At 52.1% G+C, this 24,224-nt stretch overlaps 2 protein-coding genes across 5 annotated transcripts in view; both read left to right on the top strand.

The window, feature by feature from the left end:
• Positions 1-4,273, top strand: part of Kank2 (KN motif and ankyrin repeat domains 2) — a 33,004-nt gene extending 28,731 nt beyond the window's left edge. For all 3 annotated transcript variants that reach the window (XM_076575827.1, XM_006982335.4, XM_076575828.1), the window contains exons 10-12: positions 1,367-1,567; positions 1,647-1,736; positions 2,091-4,273. In XM_076575827.1, the coding sequence (XP_076431942.1) occupies positions 1,367-1,567; positions 1,647-1,736; positions 2,091-2,144 (345 nt within the window). In that variant the 3' untranslated portion in view covers positions 2,145-4,273. The remainder of the gene's footprint in view (positions 1-1,366; positions 1,568-1,646; positions 1,737-2,090) is intronic.
• An 8,358-nt stretch (positions 4,274-12,631) lies between these two features.
• On the top strand, positions 12,632-17,699 carry Spc24 (SPC24 component of NDC80 kinetochore complex). 2 transcript variants are annotated; one of them, XM_006982334.4, is made up of 5 exons: positions 12,634-12,831; positions 15,544-15,688; positions 15,943-16,047; positions 16,139-16,215; positions 17,505-17,699. In XM_006982334.4, exons 1-5 carry the CDS (start codon positions 12,672-12,674, stop codon positions 17,609-17,611), a joined length of 594 nt encoding a protein of 197 aa, XP_006982396.1. In that variant the 5' UTR covers positions 12,634-12,671; the 3' UTR covers positions 17,612-17,699. The 2 variants fall into 2 exon arrangements, with proteins under 2 accessions (XP_042136452.1, XP_006982396.1); XM_042280518.2 differs by lacking the exon at positions 16,139-16,215 and having other exon boundaries at positions 12,632-12,831.
• The last annotated feature ends 6,525 nt before the right edge of the window (positions 17,700-24,224 follow it).

Raw genomic sequence — 24,224 nt, 5'->3', positions numbered from 1 at the left:
ATGTTTGTGCCTGGAGGCCAGAGGAGGGTGTCCCCCGTGACTGGAACTAGAGGTGGTTGTGAGCGTCCCTGTAGGTGCAGGGAACCAGACCTCAGCATGAGCAATTGGTGTTCGTAGCCGCTGGGCCACTCCGGCTCACATGGTAATTTGAAATAGGGTGTCGCTGAGTTACCTAGGCTGGCCTGAACTGTCCCGACATGAGACCCTGTGTCACCAGGCCCCGCCTCTCCTCTCTCCTTCCCTGCGTCTCTTCACTCCCCCTCTGTCTCCAGAGGCGATGCATGCTATAACCCCAGCACTTAGGAGACGGAGGCAGTAAGACCAAGGGTAACGTAGCAAGCTCCAGCCAGCCTAGGCTGTGTGAGACCTGCCTGTTAAACAGTGCAAATAACAACAATACTGGTAAAGAGGAAAACCCCGCAGAGGTACACTCTATCCCAGGCCCTGCTCGGAACATGTCCTATAAATGGAGTTACAGCCCCCCAGCTGTGAATCAGAGTACTCAGGAAACCTCTAAACAGAAGGGTCACAGGTTCCAGTCCATCCTGGGGACTCCACAGTGAGACTCTTGACACACCAGAACAAACAGACACCATCTATGTTTGTGTGTGTGTGTGTGTGTGTGTGTGTGTGTGTGTGTGTCTGTCTGTCTGTCTGTCTGTCTGTCTGACTTTACAAGCAAAGTTTTTCCAAGTTTGAGCACCCATCAGTATTCTGAATAATGTTCCTTTTCATGGCTGAATGGGATTCTGTTGTATGTCTAGACATGGTTTGTTTTATCTGTTCATCCACTTGTGACCATCAATTTTTAATTGTTTCTTTGGGTGTAACTAGTATACAGAAAAATATGCAAATCTTAGTTGGATATGTTTTTATCTTTTTCTTTATTTAGTTTGATTATCATTTTTGTTTGTTTGTTTGTATTGGTTTGGTTTTGGTTTTTCCAAATGGTGTCCCTATCTGTATCCCTGGCTGTCCTGGAACTCACTCTGTAGCCCAGGCTGGTCTCAAACTCACAGAGATCCGCCTGCCTCGCCTCCCGAGTGCTGGGATTAAAGATGCACCACCACCACCGCCGCCGCCGCCGCCGCCGCCGCCACCTGGCTAGTTTGGTTAAATTTTTGCAACTTTACACCTATGAGCTGGGGACTCATGGTCGGTGACCCTACAGCTGGGTAGAACCAAGAGCCCTTCTGAGGACGACCAGTTTATGCTGAGAGCTGAGGGAGGAGAAGGAGCCAGGAGAAGGAGGGCCCAGCGTGGGCACCCCGTCAGTGTCAGGGCACTTGGGAGCCATGGAGTGCTCCAGAGCAAGGGCTGTGATGTCACCGGGCCTCTGTACTATAGCCCTATTCTGTTGTCGCAGGCAGGACAGACGGCCCTGATGCTGGCTGTCAGCCACGGACGGGTGGATGTGGTCAAAGCTCTGCTGGCCTGCGAGGTGGATGTCAACATTCAGGATGAGGACGGCTCCACAGCCCTAATGTGTGCCTGCGAACACGGCCACAAGGAGATCACTGGGCTCCTGCTGGCTGTGCCTGACTGTGACATCTCGCTCACCGATCGAGTGAGTGCCCACGCAGGGGCTCTCCAGGGAGGGTGGGTTGCACACACAGGGCATCTGGACAGTTGTGGGTGCTTTGCAGGACGGGAGCACCGCACTGATGGTGGCCCTGGATGCAGGGCAGAGCGAGATCGCGTCCATGCTGTACTCACGCATGAACATCAAGTGCTCGGTGAGTCCCCATCAACCCGGGATTTGAGGTAGAAGGATGAGCTAGGGAGTTCCAGTCCAGCCAGGGCTACAGAGTTGAATTTAGGGCTAGCCCGAGCAACTAAGTCAGACTTACCTCAAAATGGGAAGAAACAGCGGGGCTGGGGCGGGGGTCAGTGAAGAAGTCAGCCCCTTTGATTCGCCACTTCGATTCCTTCCCACGCCTCCTCTGCAAGGGCAGGGTGACAGTCCATGCTGTATGCGGTGCCTTGGAAGGCTGGGACTCCCCTCCCTCCCTCCCTCGGCCTCTGCAGCAAATCTCCTCCTCAGAGGGATTTGAAAGTATGCCAAGAAAGAATTCTGCCTCTCCTTACAGTTCGCTCCCATGTCAGACTATGAGAGCCCGGCATCGTCCTCAGCTGAAGAGTAGACACCACCGAGAGGACCACCAGCCACACGGGCGAACGGTTCCCCTCTCACCCCCTTCTGCCCCACGCCTCCTCAGCCTTCCTCTCCAAGGCAGACCCCCTCCACTTCTGGGGGAGTCCTGACATCTACAGACTCCAGCTCCACAGGGCCTTTCCCAGCACCCGGGGTTCAAAGCCACATTCTCCTCCCGTTGGCGCCAGTTGCTGCCACCGGGGTGTGGGTTCTTGTGAAGAGCGTGGAGAACAATCAGCCGGCAATTATGGGAGGAGTGGGGCCAGAGGGGAAAATACTGTATTTTTGAGTCATTGTTAGGGGAAGGGAGGGGTCAGAATTTGAGTTGCTAAATTCGAATGTCGCTGGAATGTGAGTCTCCTTTGTCCGGACTTCACTCCAGCAGGTCTCCACAAGGCCTGCTTAGTTGCCTCGTTTCATTGTTTAGGGTATAATAGGGTTCTGTCCACCGCCCTCCACCCCCAGACAGCTTTCTTGGGGGCCAAGGGTGTCCCTTGGGATTGCCTCACAGAACAAGGGTCTGTCGTTCTTGAGCCGTCCGTCCGTCCCCACGTGGAAAGCAGGGTTTTCATTTGTCTTTTCCCTGTCACTGACCCTGTCCCCCACACACATAAACACATTCAAGTTGGGGCGCTTCATCACCCTGCAGTCCAGGCCCTGTGACTTGGAAATGACCAGCTTACAAGGAGAGAGGATACAGACCCACCCATTCCCCACAGGGAGAGCTCAGGACGCAAGAATGTTCCTAGAAAAACTTCCAGACCTACAGACCAAAGAGAAAGAGGCCAGTTCGGAGTCTCCCAGCTTTGGAGCCCAGAACTGCTCTCCTCAAAGGAGGGCAGACAGGGATGTGATACTGACCAAGCACAGACGCCTTCCACAGCCCATGTGTTCCTGATTAGGTGCTGGCTGGCCTCAGAACACACCCAGAACTGGCTTAAAGTGACAGGCTTTGCTGAAACCCAAAGGGCCGGGTGTGTGTGTGTGTGTGTGTGTGTGTGTGTGTGTGTGTGTGTGTGTGTGTGTGTGTGTGTGTGTTTAAAGGCCTAGAGCGCCACTCGTGACGGGGCACAGATAGCCTGCACTTTTCTCTTGGTGGACACCCCCACCCCCCACCCCCAGAATCTCAGCATGGTTTTTGTTTTTCCTTGTCGCTTTTCTTTGTAAAGAAGAAAGGAAACAACTTCTAAATGTGCCTTGTGATTGGGGAGCACGCCTCTCTCCAGTCTCCCAGTTTTATCCAGGACACAGCTGGACCCACTGGGCTTTGAAGCCAGACCTCAGCAGGGCAGAGTTGAGGCTCTGACTGAAGGATCTCACTAAAGGAAAGTGCTGCCTTCTTTTCCAGACAACTAGGTTTCTCAGTCTGATGGAGTCTTACTCGGCTTGAGTTTTGTTAAAGGGGTTTGTCTAAGGCATAGAGCTTGGTAGTCATGAGAAGTAAGATGGATGGATGGATGGATGGATGGATGGATGGATGGATGGATGGATGGATGGATAGATAATGGATGGATGGGTGGGTGGATGGATAGATGATGGATGGATGGGTGGATGGATAGATGATGGATGGATGGATGGATGAGTGCATGAATAGGTGAATGGTTAGATGCGTGGGTATACGTTGATGGATGGGTAGATGAGTGCATGGACAGACGGACGAGTGTGTGGATGGATGGATAAATGAGTGATGGATGAGTAAGGGCTGGGCTGATGTCATGATGGAATCTTTGCACGTGTAGGAGACGGAACTGTGAGAGAGCTGCTGGTGTCTGAGGGATGCTCACAGCCTAGAGCACATTTGGAAGGCGGTGCTCCGAGCAGAGCCCTTAGTTCCAGCCTGGAAGCCAGCAAGGGAGTTTATTTTAAAGTTCTGGAAGCGTCATCTGTGATCCCAAAGCACATGGCTCCTCATAGAAGCCCCTGTCTGTCTCTGCCACTGCTTCTGTCTGCCTGGGCGACCCCGGGGTCAGACGCTTGTCCCTACTCCCTTTTTGTATACTCAGTCCCACTTTGCCACCACGGTACGTCCACAAAGACAGTGTTACACGTAAATGAAGTATTCTTTTCTTGTAATCATGTTTTAGAAAGTAAAAGGATTTAATAAAGCTACAAACAATGCCCATGCCTTTGTGTCTTTTTTTTTTTTTTTTAACCTTTTCCCTTTTTAGGCTGGCCTTGAACTTCTGATTCTCCCGCCTCTCTTGCAGGCTGCAAGAATATATCATAGAGATTCAGCTGTGTATTAAAGATGAACTTTGACTGGCCAAGGGTCTGTCAAAAGGCAAGCCATTAATTATGAATATTTGGTGTTACCCAGCCTTTACTATTCCAGCTGTCTTCTGCTATGAAATCCTTGCATGCCCAGACCAATTGGTAAACAGTTCAGCTCCCCTGACCTGCTGAACCTACTAAGTTACTAACTGCCCTGCCGAGCTTAGGAGACAAGCTGGTAGGAGACGCCTAGCTTTGTTTCCTGTGCTAATGAAGCTCAGACCATCCCCTTGCCCTGAGGAGGCCTAGTGGTTCTCCAGAGCACTTTGACTGAAAACAAAGGTTTTTACGTATCAAGGTAAGATAAAACAACATTCCTGAGGAGGCGGGGAAGGAGGGGCCCCCAGAAAGAAAAGGCAGGCATTTTCTGTAGAGAGAACAGGACGACAGAGGTTCCATAGAGGGTAAGCAGACCTCGGGTAGAGTCTTCTTTTTTTTTTTTTTTGGAACCGAACCCAGGGCCTTGCGCTTGCTAGGCGAGCGCTCTACCACTGAGCTAAATCCCTAACCCCTCTGGTGGAGTTTTCTGAGTGCCAGGAGAACAGAGCAGCAGAGATGGAGAAAGAGGATGCAGAGGACGAAGATGAGGCTGGAAGCAGGAGTTAGTCATTAACAGGACTACGAGCTGGGGAGCTGGACGGAACTGCAGTTATGGAAACAGGATTTCATCCCAGAGAAATAAAGTAGATGGATACAGAGCTTGGTATGTCTAGAGTTATTCCTGCCTTGAATGCCTGGTGGAGCTATAGCTGAATTGATAGATATTGTCTTCGAGGAATAAAGTTACAGACATAAGAATATAGTGTATGTAGATTTTTTCCCCTCAGATCCCACGCCGGACATAACTAAGCCCCCTTGGACCCTGGGGCCTCCTCTTCCCACCCAGTGTGTATGATGCTGGGTGTGTAGCCCAGTGTGTTGTGTGCGCTAGGGTACGCTAACTGAGCCATGGCCTCAGCCCCCTGCATCTGTTCTGTCTCTTGCTATACTTTGTGTGTGCAGCCCTGGGGATTGAACCCAGGACCTGTGCCCACCAGGCAAGTGTTGTGCTGCTGAGCCACACCCCGGGTCATAATTTTGTGATTCTTGAAGCTTTTAAAAATAGACGTAAAGTGATGGAGCCATGGCTGAGCAGGTAAGAGCATGTGCTGTTCTTCCAAAGGACCCAAGCTGTGTTTCCAGCACCCACATCAGGCGGGTCAGGCATGCAGCTCACAGCTCCTGAAACTCCAGCTCCAATAAATCCTATGGCCTTTGTGGGCACTGGATTCACATGCACATACACACATAATTAAAAGTAAGTCTTGCCGGGCGGTGGTGGCGCACGCCTTTAATCCCAGCACTTGGGAGGCAGAGGCAGGCGGATCTCTGTGAGTTCGAGGCCAGCCTGGGCTACCAAGTGAGTTCCAGGAAAGGCGCAAAGCTACACAGAGAAACCCTGTCTCGAAAAACCAAAAAAAATAAAATAAAATAAAATAAAATAAAATAAAAGTAAGTCTTTTAAAAATAATAAGGCTGCCGGGCGGTGGTGGTGCATGCCTTTAATCCCAGGACTGGAGAGTCAGAGGTAGACCGATCTCTGTGAGTTCAAGGACAGCCAGGGCTACACAGAGAAACCCTGTCTTGAAAAACCAATAATAGTAATAATAATCATCTAAAAAAATTGAATAATTCCAAGGACTGGGGATTCTGAGGCAGTAGGGCACTTGCTTCCCAAGCCTGAGGCATACATACATCCTGTCTCCAGCACTGGGAAGGCAGAAACAGGAAGCCCCCGTGTGCCTCGAGAGCCAGCTGGGACAGTTGGCATAGTCAAAGTGTCAGGTTGCAGGCCAGCAAGAGATGCTGACTCCTGAGGTTGTCCTCTAGCCTATTCGTGCACATGTGCACACCCGTGCACACACATATGTACACCTGTCATCCCAACACCGGAGAAAGAGAGACAGGAATATTTGAAATTCAAGACCATCCTTGGCTACCTACTGAGGTTCAGGCCAGCCTGGCTTATATGAGACCCTGTCTCAAAAAACAGATCAAAACAATAGCAGCATAAATAAGTTGTGTGTTAGTATTATTCCCAAGATATTATTTATGTGAAAATATCCGAAGATTAAAAACTTGTCTCCACACAGGTTTTTGTTGATGGTGGTGGTGGTAGTGGTAATGGTAATGGTGTTTTGTCTCATGCAACCCACTCTGGCCCCAAGCTCACTATATAGCCAAGGATGACCTTGAACTTCTGATTCTCCTGCTTCCAGCTCCCAGTGCTGGGATGACGGGCATGCACTGCAACACCATGTTTTGTTCCCTCTGAGGATGAACCCAAGGCTTCCAGCATGCTGGTCAAGCACTCTGCTCACTGAGCCCCAGTCTCAGACTTTAGCCGTTCCCCGTTATAACTGACACCTTGGTGCTGCAATTGTGTGCACAAGTGGACCAGTCAGGCCGCAGGCAGGGAGCCCCTCCAGCCCACAGCTCTCCAAAGAGCAAGAGCTTCCCCCAGAGCCACCAAATTCTGGAAATGGAACTCAGGCCCTCCTAAGAGCAGTGTGCTACACGATCTTCTTAAACACTGAGCCTTCTCTCCAGCCCCATTCTTTATTTATTTTTGTTACTTTAGACAGGGTCTCCTATAATCTAGATTGGCCCAGGACTGCTGATCCTCCTGCCTCATCCCCAAGTGTGGGAATTACAGACCTGCCCCACCATGTCAGAATTCCTGGTTCTGGATGATTTTTTGGTGGGGGTGGAGGTGGGCATGGGTCCAGACAGGGTTTCTCTGTGTAGCCCTGGCTGTCCTGGAACTCGCTCTGTAGCCCAGGCTGGCCTTGAATGCAGAGATCCTCCTGCCTCTGCCTCCTGAGTGCTGGGATTACAGGCCTGCGCCACCACAGTTTGTTAAATCTTTTTATATTGATTTATTTTATTTTTCGTGTGAATGTTACCACACGTGTGCCTGGTGCCTAACGGAGGTCAGAAGAGAGCTTCAGGTCCCCCTGGAACTGTGGTTACAGACCGTTGTGAGCTAGGAACTGACCCTGGGTCCTCTTCGAGAGCAACCAGAGCTCTTAACCACTGAGCCTTCTGCACCTCATCCACATCCGGTTTGTGTAGTGCTGAGGACGGAACCCAGGTTTTCAAGTGTGGTGGGCAGGCTCTCCACCAGCTGAGCCACATCCCAGCCCTGCTATAACTGTTTGTTTTGTGTGGCTGTGGCTCTGTGTCACCATGTGGTGTGGAGGTCAGGGGACAACTTTCAGGGTCGGTATGTCCCTTCCCTCCCATCAGTGAGTCCTGGGAATTGAACTCAGGTCACTGGCCTTGGTGCTGAGTGTCTTTTCCCACTGAGCCGTCTTGCCAGCTCCAAGTCCTTTAAAAAAGAACAAAAAAAAAAATTTTTTTTAGGGAGCTGTGGAGATGGCTCAGTGGTTAAGAAGAGCCCTGGCTGCTCTTCCGGAGCACCCCGGTTCAGTTCTCAGCCCCATATAGCAGCTCACAACTGTCTGTAACTCTGTAACTCCAGCTACCCTGATGCCTCCTTTGGACTTCCTGGGCACCAGGCATGCAGGGAATTGGCAGACATACAGACAGGCAGAACACCCATGCACATAAACTTTTTAAAGGTTTATTTTTATTTTATGTGCATGAATCTTTGTGTGTGTCTGTGCACCTTGAAGGCCAAAAGAGGGTGTGAGATCCCCTAGAACAGGAGTTACGAATGTGAGATGTCAACTCTGGCGGATGCTCAGGTCTTCTGCAAGAACAAATAAGTGCTCTTCACCACTGAGCCATCTCTCCAGTCTGCAAAATTTTTATGAAATGGAAAAAAATCCATATATAATATATATTTGGGTAAAATTTACGTATCATTAAATTGGCTATTTCGCTTTTTTCTTTTGGTGCTGAGAGCAGCACATGGGGCCTTATACAAGGTAGACATGGGCTCTGCCCTGCGCCCCAGATCATCACCTTCACCATCTCGAAGAGCCCAGCTCGGTGGCATTTAGCTCACTCACTGTGTTGTGAAACCATCTCCAAAACTATTTAACTTGCAAAACCGAAACTCTGCCCCGATGGAACACTAGCCCCAACCCCCAGTCCCAGACACAAAGCTAAGGCATCTGGGGACCTCCAATGCGGTTAGTAGTGTGTGTGTGTGTGTGTGCAGGTGTGTGCACAGGTGTCAACACTCCTTGCCCTGTATTTTGAGACATGGTCTCCTACTGAGCCGGAAGCTCACTCTTCCTGGCTGAGCAAACAGCTGCCTGCCCCACTCTCAGGCACTCACTTGGGGTGCAGATCCATGCTTCTTGGCTGAATGCTATTTACTTCTTTGCTTGTTTGTTTGTTTGTTTGTTTGTTTGTTTGCTTTGAGATAGTCTCTCTCTGTAGTCCTGGCTGGCCTAGAGCTCACTCCGTAGACCAGGCTGGCTTTAAACTCGGAGATCTTCCTGCCTCTGCCTCCCAAGTGCTGGGACTGAAGGTGTGTGCTCTGCCTGGATTTAATGTGGTGCTGGAGACTTGAACTCAGGTCCTTCTGTTTGCACAACAAACACTATCCACTGGGCCATCCATCTCCTTTGTCCTTGTTCAGCTGTAGTGGTCTTTTTTTTTTTTTTTTTTTTTTTTTTGGTTTTTCAAGACAGGGTTTCTCTGTGTAGCTTTGCGCCTTTCCTGGAGCTCACTTGGTAGCCCAGGCTGGCCTCGAACTCACAGAGATCCGCCTGCCTCCGCCTCCCGAGTGCTGGGATTAAAGGCGTGCGCCACCAACGCCCGGCATTGTAGTGGTCTTTTTAAGATGTTCTTTTTCTATGTGTGTGCATGGGTCTGTGTTTCTCTGCGTATGCAGGTCTCCGCGGAGGCCAGAAGAACAAGCACATGAGATCCTTGGAGCTAGAATTACAAGTGCCTGTGACCCACCCAACACGGGTGCTGGGATTCGAACTCCAGGCCACACAATGGAGCAGCAAGTGCTCTTAACCACTGAGCCATCTCCAGCCTTGTGGGTTCGGTTTGTTGCTTTTCATTGGATTAGTTTTGGTTTTGGTTGTTTGAGACAGGGTCTCACTGTGTAGCCCTGCCTGGCCTGGAACTCCCAACGAAGACCTGTCTGGCCTTGAACTGACAGAGATCTGCCTGCTTGTTCGTCCTGGCTGAGATTAAATAAAGGTGTGCCACCTTGCCTGGCCGTTTATTCTGGTTGGTTTGTTGTTACTGTTTGTTTTGTTTTGAGACTGGGTCTTTTTTTTTTTTTTTAATAATTTTTATTTTTATTTCATGTACATTGGTGCTGTGCCTGCATGTCTGTGTGAGCGTGTCAACTCCCCTGGAACTGGAGTTACAGACAGTTGTGAGCTGCCATGTGGGTGCTGGGAATTGAACCCGGATTCTCTGGAAAAATAGCCAGTGCTCTTAACCTCTGAGGCATCTCTCCAGCCCCCGAGACTGGGTCTTGTATAGCCCAGGCTAACACTGATCTCACTGTGTAGCCAAGGATGACTTTGAACTCCTGATCCTCCTGCCTCTACCTCCCAAGTGCAGGGATTGAGACCTGTCCGCACCACCATTTCCAAATTATGCAGGACTAGGACTAGAACCCAGAGCTTCCTGCATGCCAGGCAGGCTCTCTACGGACTTCCCCATGCCCCAGCCCTGTTTTGATTTGTTTTCAGGCTCTCTGATGCCCTCTACTTCACAGCTGAGGGCTGGGATTCTAAGCAGCACTGCACCTGGTTTTAGGAAGTACTGGGGACTGAGCCCAGCACCCTGAGTGCTAGGCCAGCACTCTGCTGTTCTCCACATCCTCAGCCCTGTACTTCTGTTGTGTTAGGAACCTGCAGTCTCTCCAGCTCTGACTCTTGACATTTTTGCAACCTCAGGGGTGCAAGGCCTCCTGTTCTCACCAGCACGTTACTTTCTAGATCTTTTGAGGTGTGGGCCTCTTTTTGGACAGGACCTCTGGCCACGGCTGTGAGGTGGCACACCCTTTGCTCTTAGATGAGGTGGGTGGCACTTTTGGCCTGGGGATTTATGTCTGCTGGGTCCTCTTGCTCAATCCCAGGACTTATCTCCTGACCCCCACCCCCGCTGATAAGAGCGGGCTATCTTTAGCCTCAGGGTTTGGAAAGAACTGGTAGGAACCAGCCAAGGTCACTGGCACACGTTGCTCTGCTAGAAACCGAACCCTGGGTCCCCCCCCCCCCCCCCCCAGTGCCTTAACTCGGCCACCTGCGAGCTAGGCAAGCATTCTCCCGCTGACCCAAGGTCTGAGCTCCCTGTCTTTCAAACCTGCACTGTTACGCAATGCAGAGTTCAGGCCCAGCACGGTGGGTTGGCCTGGCAGAGTCCTGTGGCTGCCAGGTGAAGCCGGCTGCCAGGTGAAGCCGGGGCAGTTTCTACCGTGAGGGCTCAGCTCCCCAACAGACACTTTTAAATTTTTCTTGTTTTGGTTTCCTTGATTGCTTCAAAGAAAAAAAAAATTTTTTTTTAATTCTCTTTCCTATTAGTGTGGGATGCATGGGTGTGTGCCACAGCATGTGTATGCCGGTCAGAGAACAATTCACGAGAATCAGTGCGTGTGTCTTTGGTATGTGTATCTAATGAAACAGGGTTCACTCTGTACTTCAGACGGTTCTGGAACGCACTCCTGAATCGGGGGGCTGGACTCCCATGCATGATAATCCCTCTTCCTTAGCTTCTGGAGTCCTGAGGTGACGGGTAGGAACCACCATGCCCAACGTTCGGTCAGGGTTCACTGCTCTGTTGAGACAGGGCCGCAGCAGCCTGTTGCCTAGGCTGGCCTGGAATTCACCCCAATCCTCCCTCCCACCACGGAGTGCTGGGATTACATGCTAGACGCCTACTAAGACATTTTTTTTTTTTTTTGGTTTTTCGAGACAGGGTTTCTCTGTGTAGCTTTGCGCCTTTCCTGGAACTCACTCTGTAGCCCAGGCTGGCCTCGAACTCACAGAGATCCGCCTGCCTCTGCCTCCTGAGTGCTGGGATTAAAGGTGTGCGTCACCACCGCCCGGCCTACTTTTTGGGGTTTTGAGGCAAGGTCTCTTTATACAATCCTGGCTGTCTTGGATCTCACTCTGTAGACCAGGCTGGCCTCAAACTCACAGAGATCCTCCTGCCTTTGCCTCCTGAGTGCTGGGATTAAAAGCTTGCACTACCACACCAGGCCCCTACTTAAACATTTGAAAAACACAGAAGCAGGAGCTAGAGAAATGTATCAGTGGTAAGGAGCATGGCTGTTCTTGAAGATGACCAGGGCTCAGTTCTCAGCACCCACATGATAGCTAGAAAACATCCATATTTATTTAGTTACAAGAAAGAAGATGCCCCTTTTTTGACCTCTGCTGACACCAGGCATGTATGTGGTACACATACATACATAGGCAAAACGTTTACACATAAAATAAAGATTAAATCTAAAAAAACACAGAAACACCAGGCAGTGGTGTGGCACTCCTTTAATCCCAGCACTCAGGAGGCAGAGGCAGACGGATCTCTGTGAATTTGAGGCTAGCCTGGGCTACAGAATGAGTTTCAGGACAGCCAGGGCCACACAGAGAAACTTGTCTCGAAAGGCAAAACAAAATACAGAAACGTGCACAATTCTGGTGGCGCACGCCTGTAATTCCAGCACTCAGGAGGCAGAGGCAGGCAGATCTCTGTGAGTTTGAGGCCAGCCTGGTCTACATGGTTTTAGGACAGCCAGGGCTACACAGTCTCAACTCTCCACTTCCACCCAAAATAATAAATCCCAGTTTTATGTACAGTTAATATATTTCTAAAGTACACTGTAAAAAAAAAACACTCAAGCAAACATAGTGAGGTATCCTCCGTCGCCCCTGGAGTCCTGCCTGAACCAGCAGGCGCAAGCAGCTCCAGGGTCCCGCAACTTTCAAGTCTGAGCATGCGCAACAGGCTTTGTCCGGAGAGACCCCTCCCCGGCGGGCAGCGAAAGGATTGACGCATGCGCACCGGGCCAAGCTCGGCCTGGCCCCGCCCGACACGCCCGCCTCCCTACGATGATTGGTCATCGCACGTGAGTGACAGAAGAAATTTCGCCTAGCTCTCCGCAACATGGCCGCTCATTCCGACACGCTCTCTCCCCTCACTGATTGGGTCCTGCAGAAGACGGGCGTAGGAACTACCCAATGAGACCTCGCCGCTCGGGGAGGGGGGCGGGGCCACGGAGAGACGAATTTGCGCGGGTTCGGGCCCGGCGCGGGCAGTCATGGCGGCCTTCCGTGACATGGAGGAGGTGAGCTACTGGCTGCTGAGCCTGCTGGGGGCCAACCGCGCCGAGGCGCAGCAGCGGCGGCTGCTCGGGCGCTACGAGCAGATGGTGGAGCGGCTGCTGGAGACGCAGGACGGCGCCGACCAGCGGCTTCGGGGTGAGGGCGGGGCCCTGCGCTCCAGCCCCGGGGCCTCGGGGGGAGCTGGCACCCTGGGCCTCAGTTTCCCCACCTGACAATAGCCATCGCCCAGAGGCTTAGAGATGTGAGAGGTCACAGTGCCGGACTCTGCATGAACTCTGCGTGACTTGATCTTTCTCTGTAGCTCAGGCTGCCCCGGAAGTCATGATGGTCCCTCCCCCCACCCCACCCCCTGCTCTCCACTCAAGGGTCTTCCTAGGGAGAGCCGTCACCCCTGAGCCCCAGTTTCTCCACTTGGGAAACGGGTTTCATGGCAGTGGATGTCACCTAGGGTCTTAGAAGTACGTAGAGGCGATGGCAGGGCCTGGCCCCTGTGAGCTTTCCAAGACTCGGTCTGAAATGCAGCTCAGGCTGGTTTAGAACTCCGTAGCTGAGGATGGCTGAAACTCACACAGCCCTGCCTGTCAGCTCTCCAATGCTGTGGTCACAGCTGGGGGCTACCTCCCATCTCTCAGTGACCTCCGCTGTTGAAGGCTGGGGACCTTTTCAGATGTCCACACCTTCCCACTAGGTTGTAGCTGCTGTGAGCTGGGCCCAGTGGCTTCAGGAGACAAGCCCCTTGGGAGGCTGGCATCTTCCTGGGGAAGTAAATCCATCCTGTCATTGGGAGTGGTAACAGGAGCAGGAGCGGGAGTTCCTTCCGCCTAGGTGGTAGGAAAACCTGAAAGAGTTGAGGGAGCAGGGACCTGGGAAGGGTCTAAGGGAAAAAAAGACATGATGTGAGCGGCCGGTGAAGGTCTGGTCTCTAGTTTCAGGCCATGCAGGGCTGCACACAGGTCCCAACTGGAGGTGCGAGAGGGGAACCCACAGTGTATCCAGGACACTTACATATGTCACCCATTTATAAAGAGTACTCGAGTGAGGGGTGGAAAGAGGGTGGGCAGAGAAGGGGTGGGCGGGCCATGTCTGCACCGGAGGCTTGAGCTTTCGGTGGGGCTGGAGACGCAGCAGATAAGCGCACTGTTCTTCCAGAGAATCTGTGTTCAGTTCCCGGTGGCCACGTCAGGCAGGTCACCACCACTTAGAACTCCATTTCCAGGGAGATCGGCCCCTTCTGGCCTCCGTGGGAGTCAGGCACACATACATGTAGTTAAGAAATAATCAGGTAATAAAAATTAAAAATAAGCCGGGCGTTGGTGGCGCACGCCTTTAATCCCAGCACTCGGGAGGCAGAGGCAGGCGGATCTCTGTGAGTTCGAGGCCAGCCTGGGCTACCAAGTGAGCTCCAGAAAAGGCGCAAAGCTACACAGAGAAACCCTGTCTCGAAAAACCAAAAAAAATAAAAAAATAAAAAAATAAAAATTAAAAATAAAGTAAGCCTTTGAAAACCAAAGCAAGGGAGAGGAGTCACCCTGTGGCTCAGTTGGCAGAGGACTTGCCTGGAATGCATGAAGCCCTGGGTTCCATTCCCGGAGCTGCACTAAACAGGCTTGAGAGTTGAGGCTTGTCAAACCAGCGATCAAGACGCAACCAGGAGAGTCAGGAATTTAAGATCCTGTTCAAAGCCAGGCTCAGATATCAAAAAACCAAAACCAAACCAGAAAGCGCTAGGAGTTTAGCTCAGAGATTGACTGCCTGAGGCCTTGGGGGCAAGCAGTGCTGATGAAGTAAACTGAGGGCCACCAAGATGGCTCCGGTAAAGATGCTTGCTGCCAAGCCCGCCAGTTCATTTGTTCCGGAGGAAACGCATGGAGGAGACCTGACTGCTACAGGTTCCCTCTGGCCTCCACAGACAAACCACGGTATTTTATTTCAATCTTAGCATTTGAGAGACCGGAGCAGGAGGTTTGCTGAGAATTCAAAGCCAACTTCAGTTAAGTAGTTCCTGGCCAGTATTGGCTTACAAAGAAAGCCTATATCAGTCCCATCCAGGCCCCTCCCCAAAAAAGTTTGTTTCATAATGTAGCTAGATAGTAGAGTGATTGCCTAGCATGTGTGTGGCCCCAGATTTAAACCCAATACCACAAACTAGTTAAAATCAAGTAGTCTGATGGACAGACACTGTGACCTGCTTCTGTAGAGCAACTTGGATAAGACAGAATTCCTTGAGCCCAGGAGTTTGTGGCCAACTGGGATGTCATAGTGAGACCCTTGACCCATCACTCAACACCCACAGAAAAGGAGGGTGGCATTATTAACAAGACATTGAGGGAGCTGCACACCAACACTCCAAGTATTTGGGATAGAGGCAGCCTGGACTACGTGAGACCACCCTTCAAGCAAAAGATAAAAAGTGGATAAAGCGCTTGCCTAACACAGGAAGGCCCGCCTTCCATCTCCAGCACCACAGAATGGGCATAGTGGACAACTTGGGGACGTCACCTCTGTCCCTCTGCCAAGGGGGTCCTGGGATAGGACTCAGTTGGCACAGGCTTGTTGGCATCCCACTGGGCTGTTTCTTATGTTTGTGTTTGTTTTGGCACAGTCTCTATGTTTAACCCAAGCCAATGTAGACCTCTGCATCCTCCTGCCTCTGCCTCCTGAGTAATGGATTGATTACAGGTGGACACTGCCATTCTCAGAACTGAACATGTTTTGGCAAACACAGGGGCACCTCTGGGAGGTGCTCCACAGCTGCTGGGGGGCAGTCTGACTGGCAGTGGCCCACAGCTCTTCGGAGCCCTCCTGTGCAAAGGACACCCAAGGGCGCCTGCTTCTCTCTCCTTGCAGAGACCCTGGCTGTGGAGGAGGAAGTGGCCCATAGCCTTCTCGAATTGAAGGAATGCACTCGCCTGGGAGGCACCGAGCTCCAGCAGCTGGAAGTGGAGCTGCAGAAGGCCAGCAAGGAGGATGCCTGTCTGCAGGCCAGGCTCTGATATCCTTAACTGCCCACAGCCCCCCTCCTCCCTCAGAGTGCGCTGGGATTGGGTTAGGGTGAAGCTCCGTGCTGGAGCTTCTGCCTAGAACCCCGTGAGGCTGGTGGAGTCCGCCTCACATGGGTCAGCTCTCGCTCTATTCCTGAAGGACAAAAGTAGGAAGGAAATGCTTGAGCACCGTGCACTCTGGCTTGGTGTGTGGCAAGGTGATTGTCCTTGGTTCCCCCGAGCCTGGACCTTAACTGACCTGCACTCAGCTCACCACAGAGCTCCGGGAGCTCCGGGAGATGGAGGCGGACCTCCAGCAGCAGGAGAGAGAAGTGGATGAGGACACCACCATCACCATCCCTTCAGCAGTGTAGGTTCTGCAGGCTGGGCCTGGAGCTCCGCCCCGTGTGCTGGTCGGAATCAGTGCTGTGCTAACTGTCTCTCTCCCTCCTTCTGCCTAGGTATGTGGCTCAGCTCTACCACCGAATTAGTAAAATAGAATGGGATTACGAATGTGAGCCAGGCACGATCAAAGGCAGTATCCTTTGAGAAATCACTGAGGGCAGGGATGAAGTAGCAGCGGGGAAAACTGGTGTATCCTTATGTGTTAGAAAGTCAGCGGGCATGGGGCGCCCTCGGGGGGCAGGGGCAGCCCGATCTAGCTGGAGCTCCAGGACAGCCAGGGCTACACAGAGAAACCCTGTCTCAAACAACAACACCCGTGAACACAGGCATTTCTGGTAATAGGCTCCAGAGTTGAAAACGAACTCTTGAAGAGACAGTTAAACGTTCATAGGGCATTATTCTCCACATACAAATGTACAAGCAACCTGTGTCTCAACAGGTAAATGGGTGAAGAAATTGCAGTTTATCCGTGCACTAAGATAGTATTTAGCTTTGGGGCTGGAAAGATGGCTCAGTGGTTAAGAGCACTGGATGCTCTTCTAGAGGATCCTGGTTCAATTCCCAGCACCCACATGGCAGCTCACAACTGTAACTCCAGTTCAGAGGACATATAGATCTAAATGCAGGCAAAACATCAATATGCATAAAATATTTTTAAAAATCATTGAGAGAATAGTTTTAGCTTTTAAAAGATGAGGGGGTGCGTTATACAGAAGATATAGATGTAATAGAATGCTTGCTTAGCATATAGGTTCCGCCCCCAATAGTGGGATGACCTGGAATTTACTATCTACTCCAGATTGGCTGCAAGTCTGTGGTAAACCTTCCAATTCTACCTCTCAAGTGTGGGGATTGTATGTGTATGCCGTCACACCCAGCAAAAGTACCATTCTTAATTAAAAGGAAATTAGGGAAAACCAGGCAGTGGTGGCGCACGCCTTTAATCCCAGCACTCTGGAGGCAGAGCCAGGTGGCTCGCTGGCCACCTGGTTCAAGGCCAGCCTGGTCTATAGAGAGTTCCGGGACAGCCAGAGCTAAATAGAGAAACCCTGTCTCAAAAAAGAAAAAAGTTAGGGAGCTGACAGGATGCATCAGGGAGTAGGGACACCTGCCACCAAGTCTGATGACCTGAATTCAATCCCTGTGACCCACTGATGGGAGGACACCAACTAAGAGCTGTCCTCTGACCTCAGCATGCGCACTGTGGCGTGTTTCACACACACACACCCAGAAACAAGCATAAAAAGAAATTAGTCTGGTGTAGAGTCACACACCTGTAATCCCAGCACTTGAGAAACAGACAGGAGGAATTGCCACAAGTTCAGGGTCAGCCTGGACTAAGGGAGAGCCATCTCACAACAGTGAACAGACTGCTCCCCTGGACCTGGGAGGACCCCATCTTTCCTTTCATTGTACTCTCAGTCCACCACGGCCCCACGGTGGCCCTGCCTATCCACCTGAACAGCGCGCAGCTCTCACAGAAGTTTGTCAGCGACTACCTCTGGAGCCTGGTGGACACCGAGTGGTAGCCAGAGCCTTGACCTCATGCTTGCACAGAATCGGGGTTGACGGGGCCCGAGGGGGATCACTCTAAATATAAAAATCTATATGTAATGACTTCATGTATTTATCTACTTGTTTTGAGACAGTGTCTCGTGGATCCCAGGCTGGCCTGGAACTTCTTTTAAAACAACATTTTTAAAAATCATTGTTTTTACCGAATGAATGTTTTGCCTGCATGTATGTGTGTTAGCCAAGTGCTTGGGTGGAGTCAGAAGAAAGCATGAGGTCCCCTGAAACGGGAGTTATAAGTGGCTGTGAGCGGCCATGTGTCCTGGGAATCGAACCTGGGTCCTCTGGGAGAGGAGCCCATGTCTCAACAGCTGAGCCTTTTCTCCCTTTCTGAGCCCCTCCCACCTTTGAGGCAGGGTTTGAACTCCCGAGGATTCTCTACCTCCCCGGGACTGAGTTTCTGTGCGGCTGCCACACTGGCCACTGCACCCGAGTGTGCGGGTTTCACGTCAAGTCCTCCGCTTACGCACTCCGCTAGCAGCCGCCTCGGCCACCCTCCCCTTATTTTTAGGAGGTCCCGATCCAGACCCAAGCCCATCACTTGAGATTCTAGGCTTGTGCTCGCGTCCTGAAGCACACACAGAGCCAGGTCGCCACCCACCCCTCGCCTAGTGGCATCGGGGTGATGTTTTAGGGTTTGGGGACACTATCGCACCTCAGCGCCATCACTCACCTCCACTCACGGGATCTCAGTAGCACCCGGACAACAGGAAGTGGCCTTGGCTGTGTCCAGGGAAGGCTCCCCAGGTCTGCGGACTGACAGTCCTGCTTTGCTGGCTGAGTCGCCACTGGGGACTCATCTCTCCGTGCCAGTGTGAGGCAGGCGACGGAGAGGGAACTCGCCCAGCCCGGGCTTCCTCCTCTGCTTGCACGTGCTGACCTGCAGGTCCTGGTGCCGAGGGGAGAAAGGAGCCATGGGGCTCCAGACTGCCAAATAGCCAAGCTCGGGAGATGGTTCTTAGGTAAAGGTGCTTGCCACCAGGTCTGATGGCCTGAGCTCAAACCCCTGGGGTCCATACTTGCCTCCACCTCAGCAGTTAAGGGCACTGGCTGCTCTCCCAGAGGACCTGGGTTCAATTCTCTCCACCTACAGGGCAGCGCACAACTGTAACTCCAGTCAGGGAATTGGATGTCTTCTGACTTCCTCAGGCAGTAGGTGCACAGTGCAGACATACGTGCAAGGAAAACTCTTATAAGGTGCCTAAGTCTTTTTAAAAGAGAGAGAGAGGACAGCAGCAGCCACAGAGGAGGTTGGCCCTGGCCCCCGTGGGAAGGAACTCCCTTGCTTTGCACTGGAAGGGCAAGTGGCTGCTCTTGAACCCCTAACCCCCTGGTACAGGAGGATCTACACACGGCTCACCCCTTTGCTGGAGGCTTACCAGGGACTGACTCCAGGGGGGCCAGGGAGTGTGACCCAGAGCCCTGGAGAGGCCCCAGCTCTAGATGCCTGGACTCTGAGTCACTGCCAGCACTGGCTTCCTGCCGAGGACATCCTGGGCCCAGGCTCTAGCCTCCCACCCAAACTCCCACCCACAGCCTGGCTTGTTCCTTCCAGGGGCCAGCCACTCATTCTCAAGGCCTGCCAGAGGGAGGGGCAACACTGAAGTTACCACACACGGAATCGAGTCTCTGGCCCCCGTGCCATCTTGAGTCCAATTTACAGATGAGAGAAACTGAGGCACAGTTCCATCTGGCCATTTCCGTCAAGTCCTAGGACATTATATGAAGTCCAGAGACTGAACCATTCCCCTGGGCTCCCAGGGGACATAGTGTCTTCCTCTGAGCTATCATCAGGATGAGGGGTTTGTCAGGACAATGGGGAAGACACCCAATGGGGGTGACCAATCTCTCTCTGTAGTCTTCGTACCCTCCCGGTGGATCTAGGGGCCGCTGTGGTCAGAGCTGTCTCCACTAGGCTGGCTCATTAAGCAGGGAAGGTGCATAGATGTGGCAGGTAAGCATGGGGCTAGATTTGAACCCAGAGCAGTCAGATTTGAAGGATCTGTCTCCTCAGGACAGAGGACCAGCCGTGGGTTATGGATGTGACCTCACGTGGGTGGGGACTGAAGCCTACAGGTGACTCACCTCCACCTGTCACCTGCCTTGTTGGGGGTCATCTACTCTTCCCTTGGCTTAGGACCTCCCGACAGAGCCCTTATTACTGTGTGTCTGCGTGGGGAGACAGCATGTGGGGAGGGGTGCAGGCCAAAGAATGCATGCATGCATGCATGTGGAGGTGGGGGTCAGGCTCCACCTTTACCAGGATTCCAGGATCAACCTCAGATCCCCATCCTCATTGCTCTCGAGGTACTGGGGTGGACGGTAGGGCTTCACACGTGCTGGGCATGCATTGGACACTGAGCCGTGACCCAGCCCAGGCCCCTGTCGGCTGAATGTCCAGCCTGGTGGGTCTGCGGCAGCTGCGCTTTCTTAAAATACCGTTCTGTGGGTTCTGTGGCCGGAGCCAGGGAAGCAAGCGTACCTGGCTGCAGCTGTCTGGGAAATGAGACTAAGCCCTGGCGGGGTTTGTCTCAGGCTTCCTACCTGCTGGTGGCGGTGGCTGGCATGGGCCACAAGACTCCTAATCCAGCTAGGAATGAGGTCCTCACACCTGGGGTAGTGAATTGATGGGGTAAAATGCTTTCTGAAGTAGGGCTCTGAAGGGCCTCACGGGGAGCTTCCCCTGGTCACAGGGTCAAGGGTGGGAGGGTAGGGGTTAGAGATGAAGCTAACCAGGCTAACTGGGGTGTGCCGTGTGCAGCTAGGCTGGGAGAATACCAGAGAACGCCACCTCAGAAGGCCCCTTAGTCAAGCCTGGCCTGCAGGCCACGGTGTGGGGAGATTTTCCAGATTCCCAGTGGCTTGTGCCAAGTAAGGGACTGATTAATTAAGCCCCCAATTTTTCCCACACCTTCCCCAAGGCAGCCAGGCCAAAGGGAGGGTCAGGAGAGGAGGGAGGGAGTTCCTCCTCCTCCAGGGCAGGAAGCAGTTGTCAGGAGTGTCAGACAAGACACACAAGTCTTAGGAAACTTTCCCCAGGCAGGCTAAGTGGGGATGCTGTGGCCTGAGAATTTCATCTCAGAGAACCACAGTGGGGAGTGGAGTATTCCTGGAGTGGGGGAAATGCTGGCTGCTGAAAAGGGCACCCCCTCCCGCTGCCTCCCCCTGCAGACACCCCCTCCCGCTGCCTCCCCCCTGCAGACACCCCCTCCCCCTGCCTCCCCCCTGCAGACACCCCCTCCCACTGCCTCCCCCCTGCAGGCCTGGGCTCAGTCAGTCTTGGGCTCCAGGCTGGCTCACCACAGACAGCTGTGGTTTGAGATACTGTGAGTTGGAAGGAATGCCAGCCTAGGGGTGGTGATTGGAGGGGAACAGCAGATGGTGGGTAAGACTGGCCTATGGCTGGTGTCTGTCTTGTCCTGGGCAGAACTGAGTCCACAGAGATGTGGCAGGCAAGACCACCACCACTTGCCCACCCTGGGTCAGATAGCTGTTGTACATATTGGGGTACACATCCAGGTCTTTCATTGATCCCCATTCTGAACCCAGAGAACTCCAGGCAGAGAAGACAGGAAACCAGGTAAGGGAACCCAAGACCTCCCATTCTCCTTGTTAGGTAGACACTCTACCACTGAGTTAAACACCAGCCCTTCAGTGATGCTGGGAGTCATGGACCCCAGGCTGGCCTCAGACTTACTATGACCTTGAACTCCTGATCTTCCTGCCTCCACTTCCCAAATGATAAGATGGCAGGTGTGGGTGATCACTCCTGGCCTTGCAGGGCCTTGAACAGAAAAAAGCTGGAGCCAAGGATTATTAGAAAGTCTGCCTTTAATCCCAGCACTCGGGAGGCAGAGGCAGGTGGATCTCTGTGAGTTCGAGGCCAGCCTGGTCTACAGAGCGAGTTCCAGGACTGCCAGGGCTACACAGAGAAACCCTGTCTGGGCCACTGGAGGAGGTGGGGGTGGGGGAGAGTCCCCCACCTCCATGTGCAGGGCCCCATGGCAGCCCAGTCTTGCTCAGTTTAAATCCATCAAAGCCCCGTTATCCTGTTTGCCACAAGTGAGCATCACTTGACTCGGTAGAGCGGTCATTACAGCCTGCGCAGTTAGAGGCTTCTCAGGCTACTGCTCAGTTTCTCACCCAGAGATGGTTTGGCTCTTCCCCAAAACAAAAGGCGGAAGGAAGAACGGACGGACGTGCCACCCTGTGGATGCAGAGGGCATGACAGGCCTGGGCGGAGCTCCCACCACAGCCTGGCAGGAGCTGGAGTTACCGGGGAAGCTGAGGCTCTAGGGTGCACAAGGTCACAAGGAAAGTCACAGCAGAGCCTGTCTGCGCCCAGGCTGCTTATCTAGTGTCCCCATTGCCGCTCCATCTCCCAGACTCTTTCCCCAAGTGTGTCTTATTGGGGTCAACCCTGGGATGCCGGGGTCGGAGACAGGTAGAATTCTATTCCTCCTCCACCCGCCCTTGCAAGGTTTCCTAAAGGTGTTGCCTTTTAGCAGCTCACGCCTGCCACCAGCTTCCTCAATAACCCTCAGCCCCATGGCTCTCCACCAGCCCCGTGACTCCTCCCCTCTCCCTCCCCCCCTGCCCCCCCAGCTCCTGGACTCTTCCAGGGCTGTATCCTAGAGACAGGCCTTCAGGTGGCATCAATTTTTTTCTTTTTTCTTTTTTTTGGTTTTTCGAGACAGGGTTTCTCTGTGTTACATTGGAGCCTGTCCTGGAACTCACTTGGTAGCCCAGGCTGGTGTCGAACTCAGAGATTCACCTGGCTCTGCCTCCCGAGTGCTGGGATTAAAGGCGTGTGCCACCACCACCTGGCCCCATTTTTTCTTTAAAAGGTAGAGGCAGAGACAGGGACCTTTTTGAGTTCCAGAGTCCACTGGTGAGGAGTCCACAGTCCTGTAAACAGCCCCTCACCCGCACTCTGTAAGCAGCCCTGCAAATTCACTGGATTACCAGAAAAGAAAAAAAGGCAGGAAAGTAGAAGGGGAGGAAGAGGGGCAGACGGGCAGGGGTGGGTGATGGGATGGATATTATCAAATGCATATGTGTGTGATGAAAATACCAAAATACAGATAAAGACAGCAAGATTTGCTTTTTGGTTAATATACATCTCATGGACATTTGAAGAAGATACAGTCTCTAGCCTAAGAAATACAGACAGGTGCAGACACACACCTTTAACTCCAAAACAAAATCAGGTCTGTCTAAATGATTCGTTTAAGAAATCAAGGCTGCACTACCTATGACGAGGCGCCTCGTACAGCTTTGAGGCAGGGGGAGGGTTTGGACCTGCCTCTGCTCAGTGTACAGGCTCTGCTGCCATAGGAAGCCTTACCTTCTTCTAGGAGGAAATGGGGGTGGGAGGAGGGAAGAGGGGGGTCTGTGATTGGTGTGTGACATGAATAAAAAAGGATTCTTTTTTTAAATTTTCTTAAGATTTTTATTTTTATTTTATGTATACAGATGTTTCTCCTGCATGTCTGTCTGTGTATTACATTACATGCATGCTTGGTGCGTGGTGTAGGATTCTTTGGAGCTTGAGCTACAGTTGTGAGATGCCATGTGGAATTGAATCCAGGTCCTTTGCAAGAGCAGCCCGTGCTTTTAACCATTTGAGACATCTCTCCAGACCTTTAAAATAAAGATATTTTAAAAAGCATATTTTTTTCCCAACTTTTCCTTAGGAAATTTTGAATTCAAGTCTTCAGAAAGTCTGTTAAATTAGGCCTGCCATTGCCCCAGAAGCTATTCATCTAGATTTACCAGTCAACACGTTTTGATACATGTGGATATTCACACATTGGCAGGGTCTCACCACATAGCCTTGGCCTCCTGGGATTTACAGGCATAAACCACTATGCCTGGCTTCATGGATCGTTTTTATTTCATAGGCTGGGGGGTAGGGTTGTGTGTGCTCATGGGACAGTACACGTTCGGATGTCAGAGGACAGCCTGTTAGAATAAGTTCTCTGTCAGGCTTAGTCATGGGTACCTCTATGGGTACCTCTACCTGGTAAGCAGTGGCTGCTCTTCCAGAGGTCCTGAGTTCAATTCCCAGCAACCACATGGTGGCTCACAACCATCTGTAATGAGATCTGGTGTCTTCTTCTGGCCTGCAGACATACATGCTGTATATATAATAAATAAATCTTAAAAAAAAAAAAATCAAGGCTGGGACGATGGCTCTGAAGCTAAGCTAAGGACTCTCACCTTGCAACCAAGGACCGGAGTGCAGACCCCAGTACCTGTTTAACAAAGGGGAGTTCTCTGCAGGCTTGTGACCACAGCTCTGAGTGGGGCACAGACAGGCTGGACCTTGCTGGCATCACAGAACGGATGGAGCCCCAGGCTCAGGGACAGACCTTGCCTCAAAGGAATAGTTGGAGTGACAGGACCCCCAGTGCTCGCTTCTGGGCTCCACACAGAGAGGTATGTACACCCGCATAAACACGCCATATATGCTTACAGACACACATAAATAAAACCAAACATGTTTAGCCAAGCGTGTTCATTGCACAAGCCTAGGACCTGAGTTCAAGCTCCAGAGCCTGGACAGAC

This window comes from Peromyscus maniculatus, chromosome 7 (assembly GCF_049852395.1).
Source record: "Peromyscus maniculatus bairdii isolate BWxNUB_F1_BW_parent chromosome 7, HU_Pman_BW_mat_3.1, whole genome shotgun sequence".
NCBI classification, from domain to species: Eukaryota; Metazoa; Chordata; class Mammalia; order Rodentia; family Cricetidae; genus Peromyscus; species Peromyscus maniculatus.
Note: the sequence above shows the minus strand (reverse complement) of the source record. Positions and strands in the feature narration are given on the sequence as shown.

Bases quoted from the DNA above. Each gene is read 5' to 3' on its own strand.
- Spc24 (XM_006982334.4), top strand. From the start codon at position 12,672: ATGGCGGCCTTCCGTGACATGGAGGAGGTGAGCTACTGGCTGCTGAGC. The intron at 15,689-15,942 runs ATATCCTTAACT...ACTGACCTGCAC, and splicing joins TGTCTGCAGGCCAGGCTCTG to TCAGCTCACCACAGAGCTCC. The intron at 16,216-17,504 runs GTATCCTTTGAG...TTGTACTCTCAG, and splicing joins GCCAGGCACGATCAAAGGCA to TCCACCACGGCCCCACGGTG.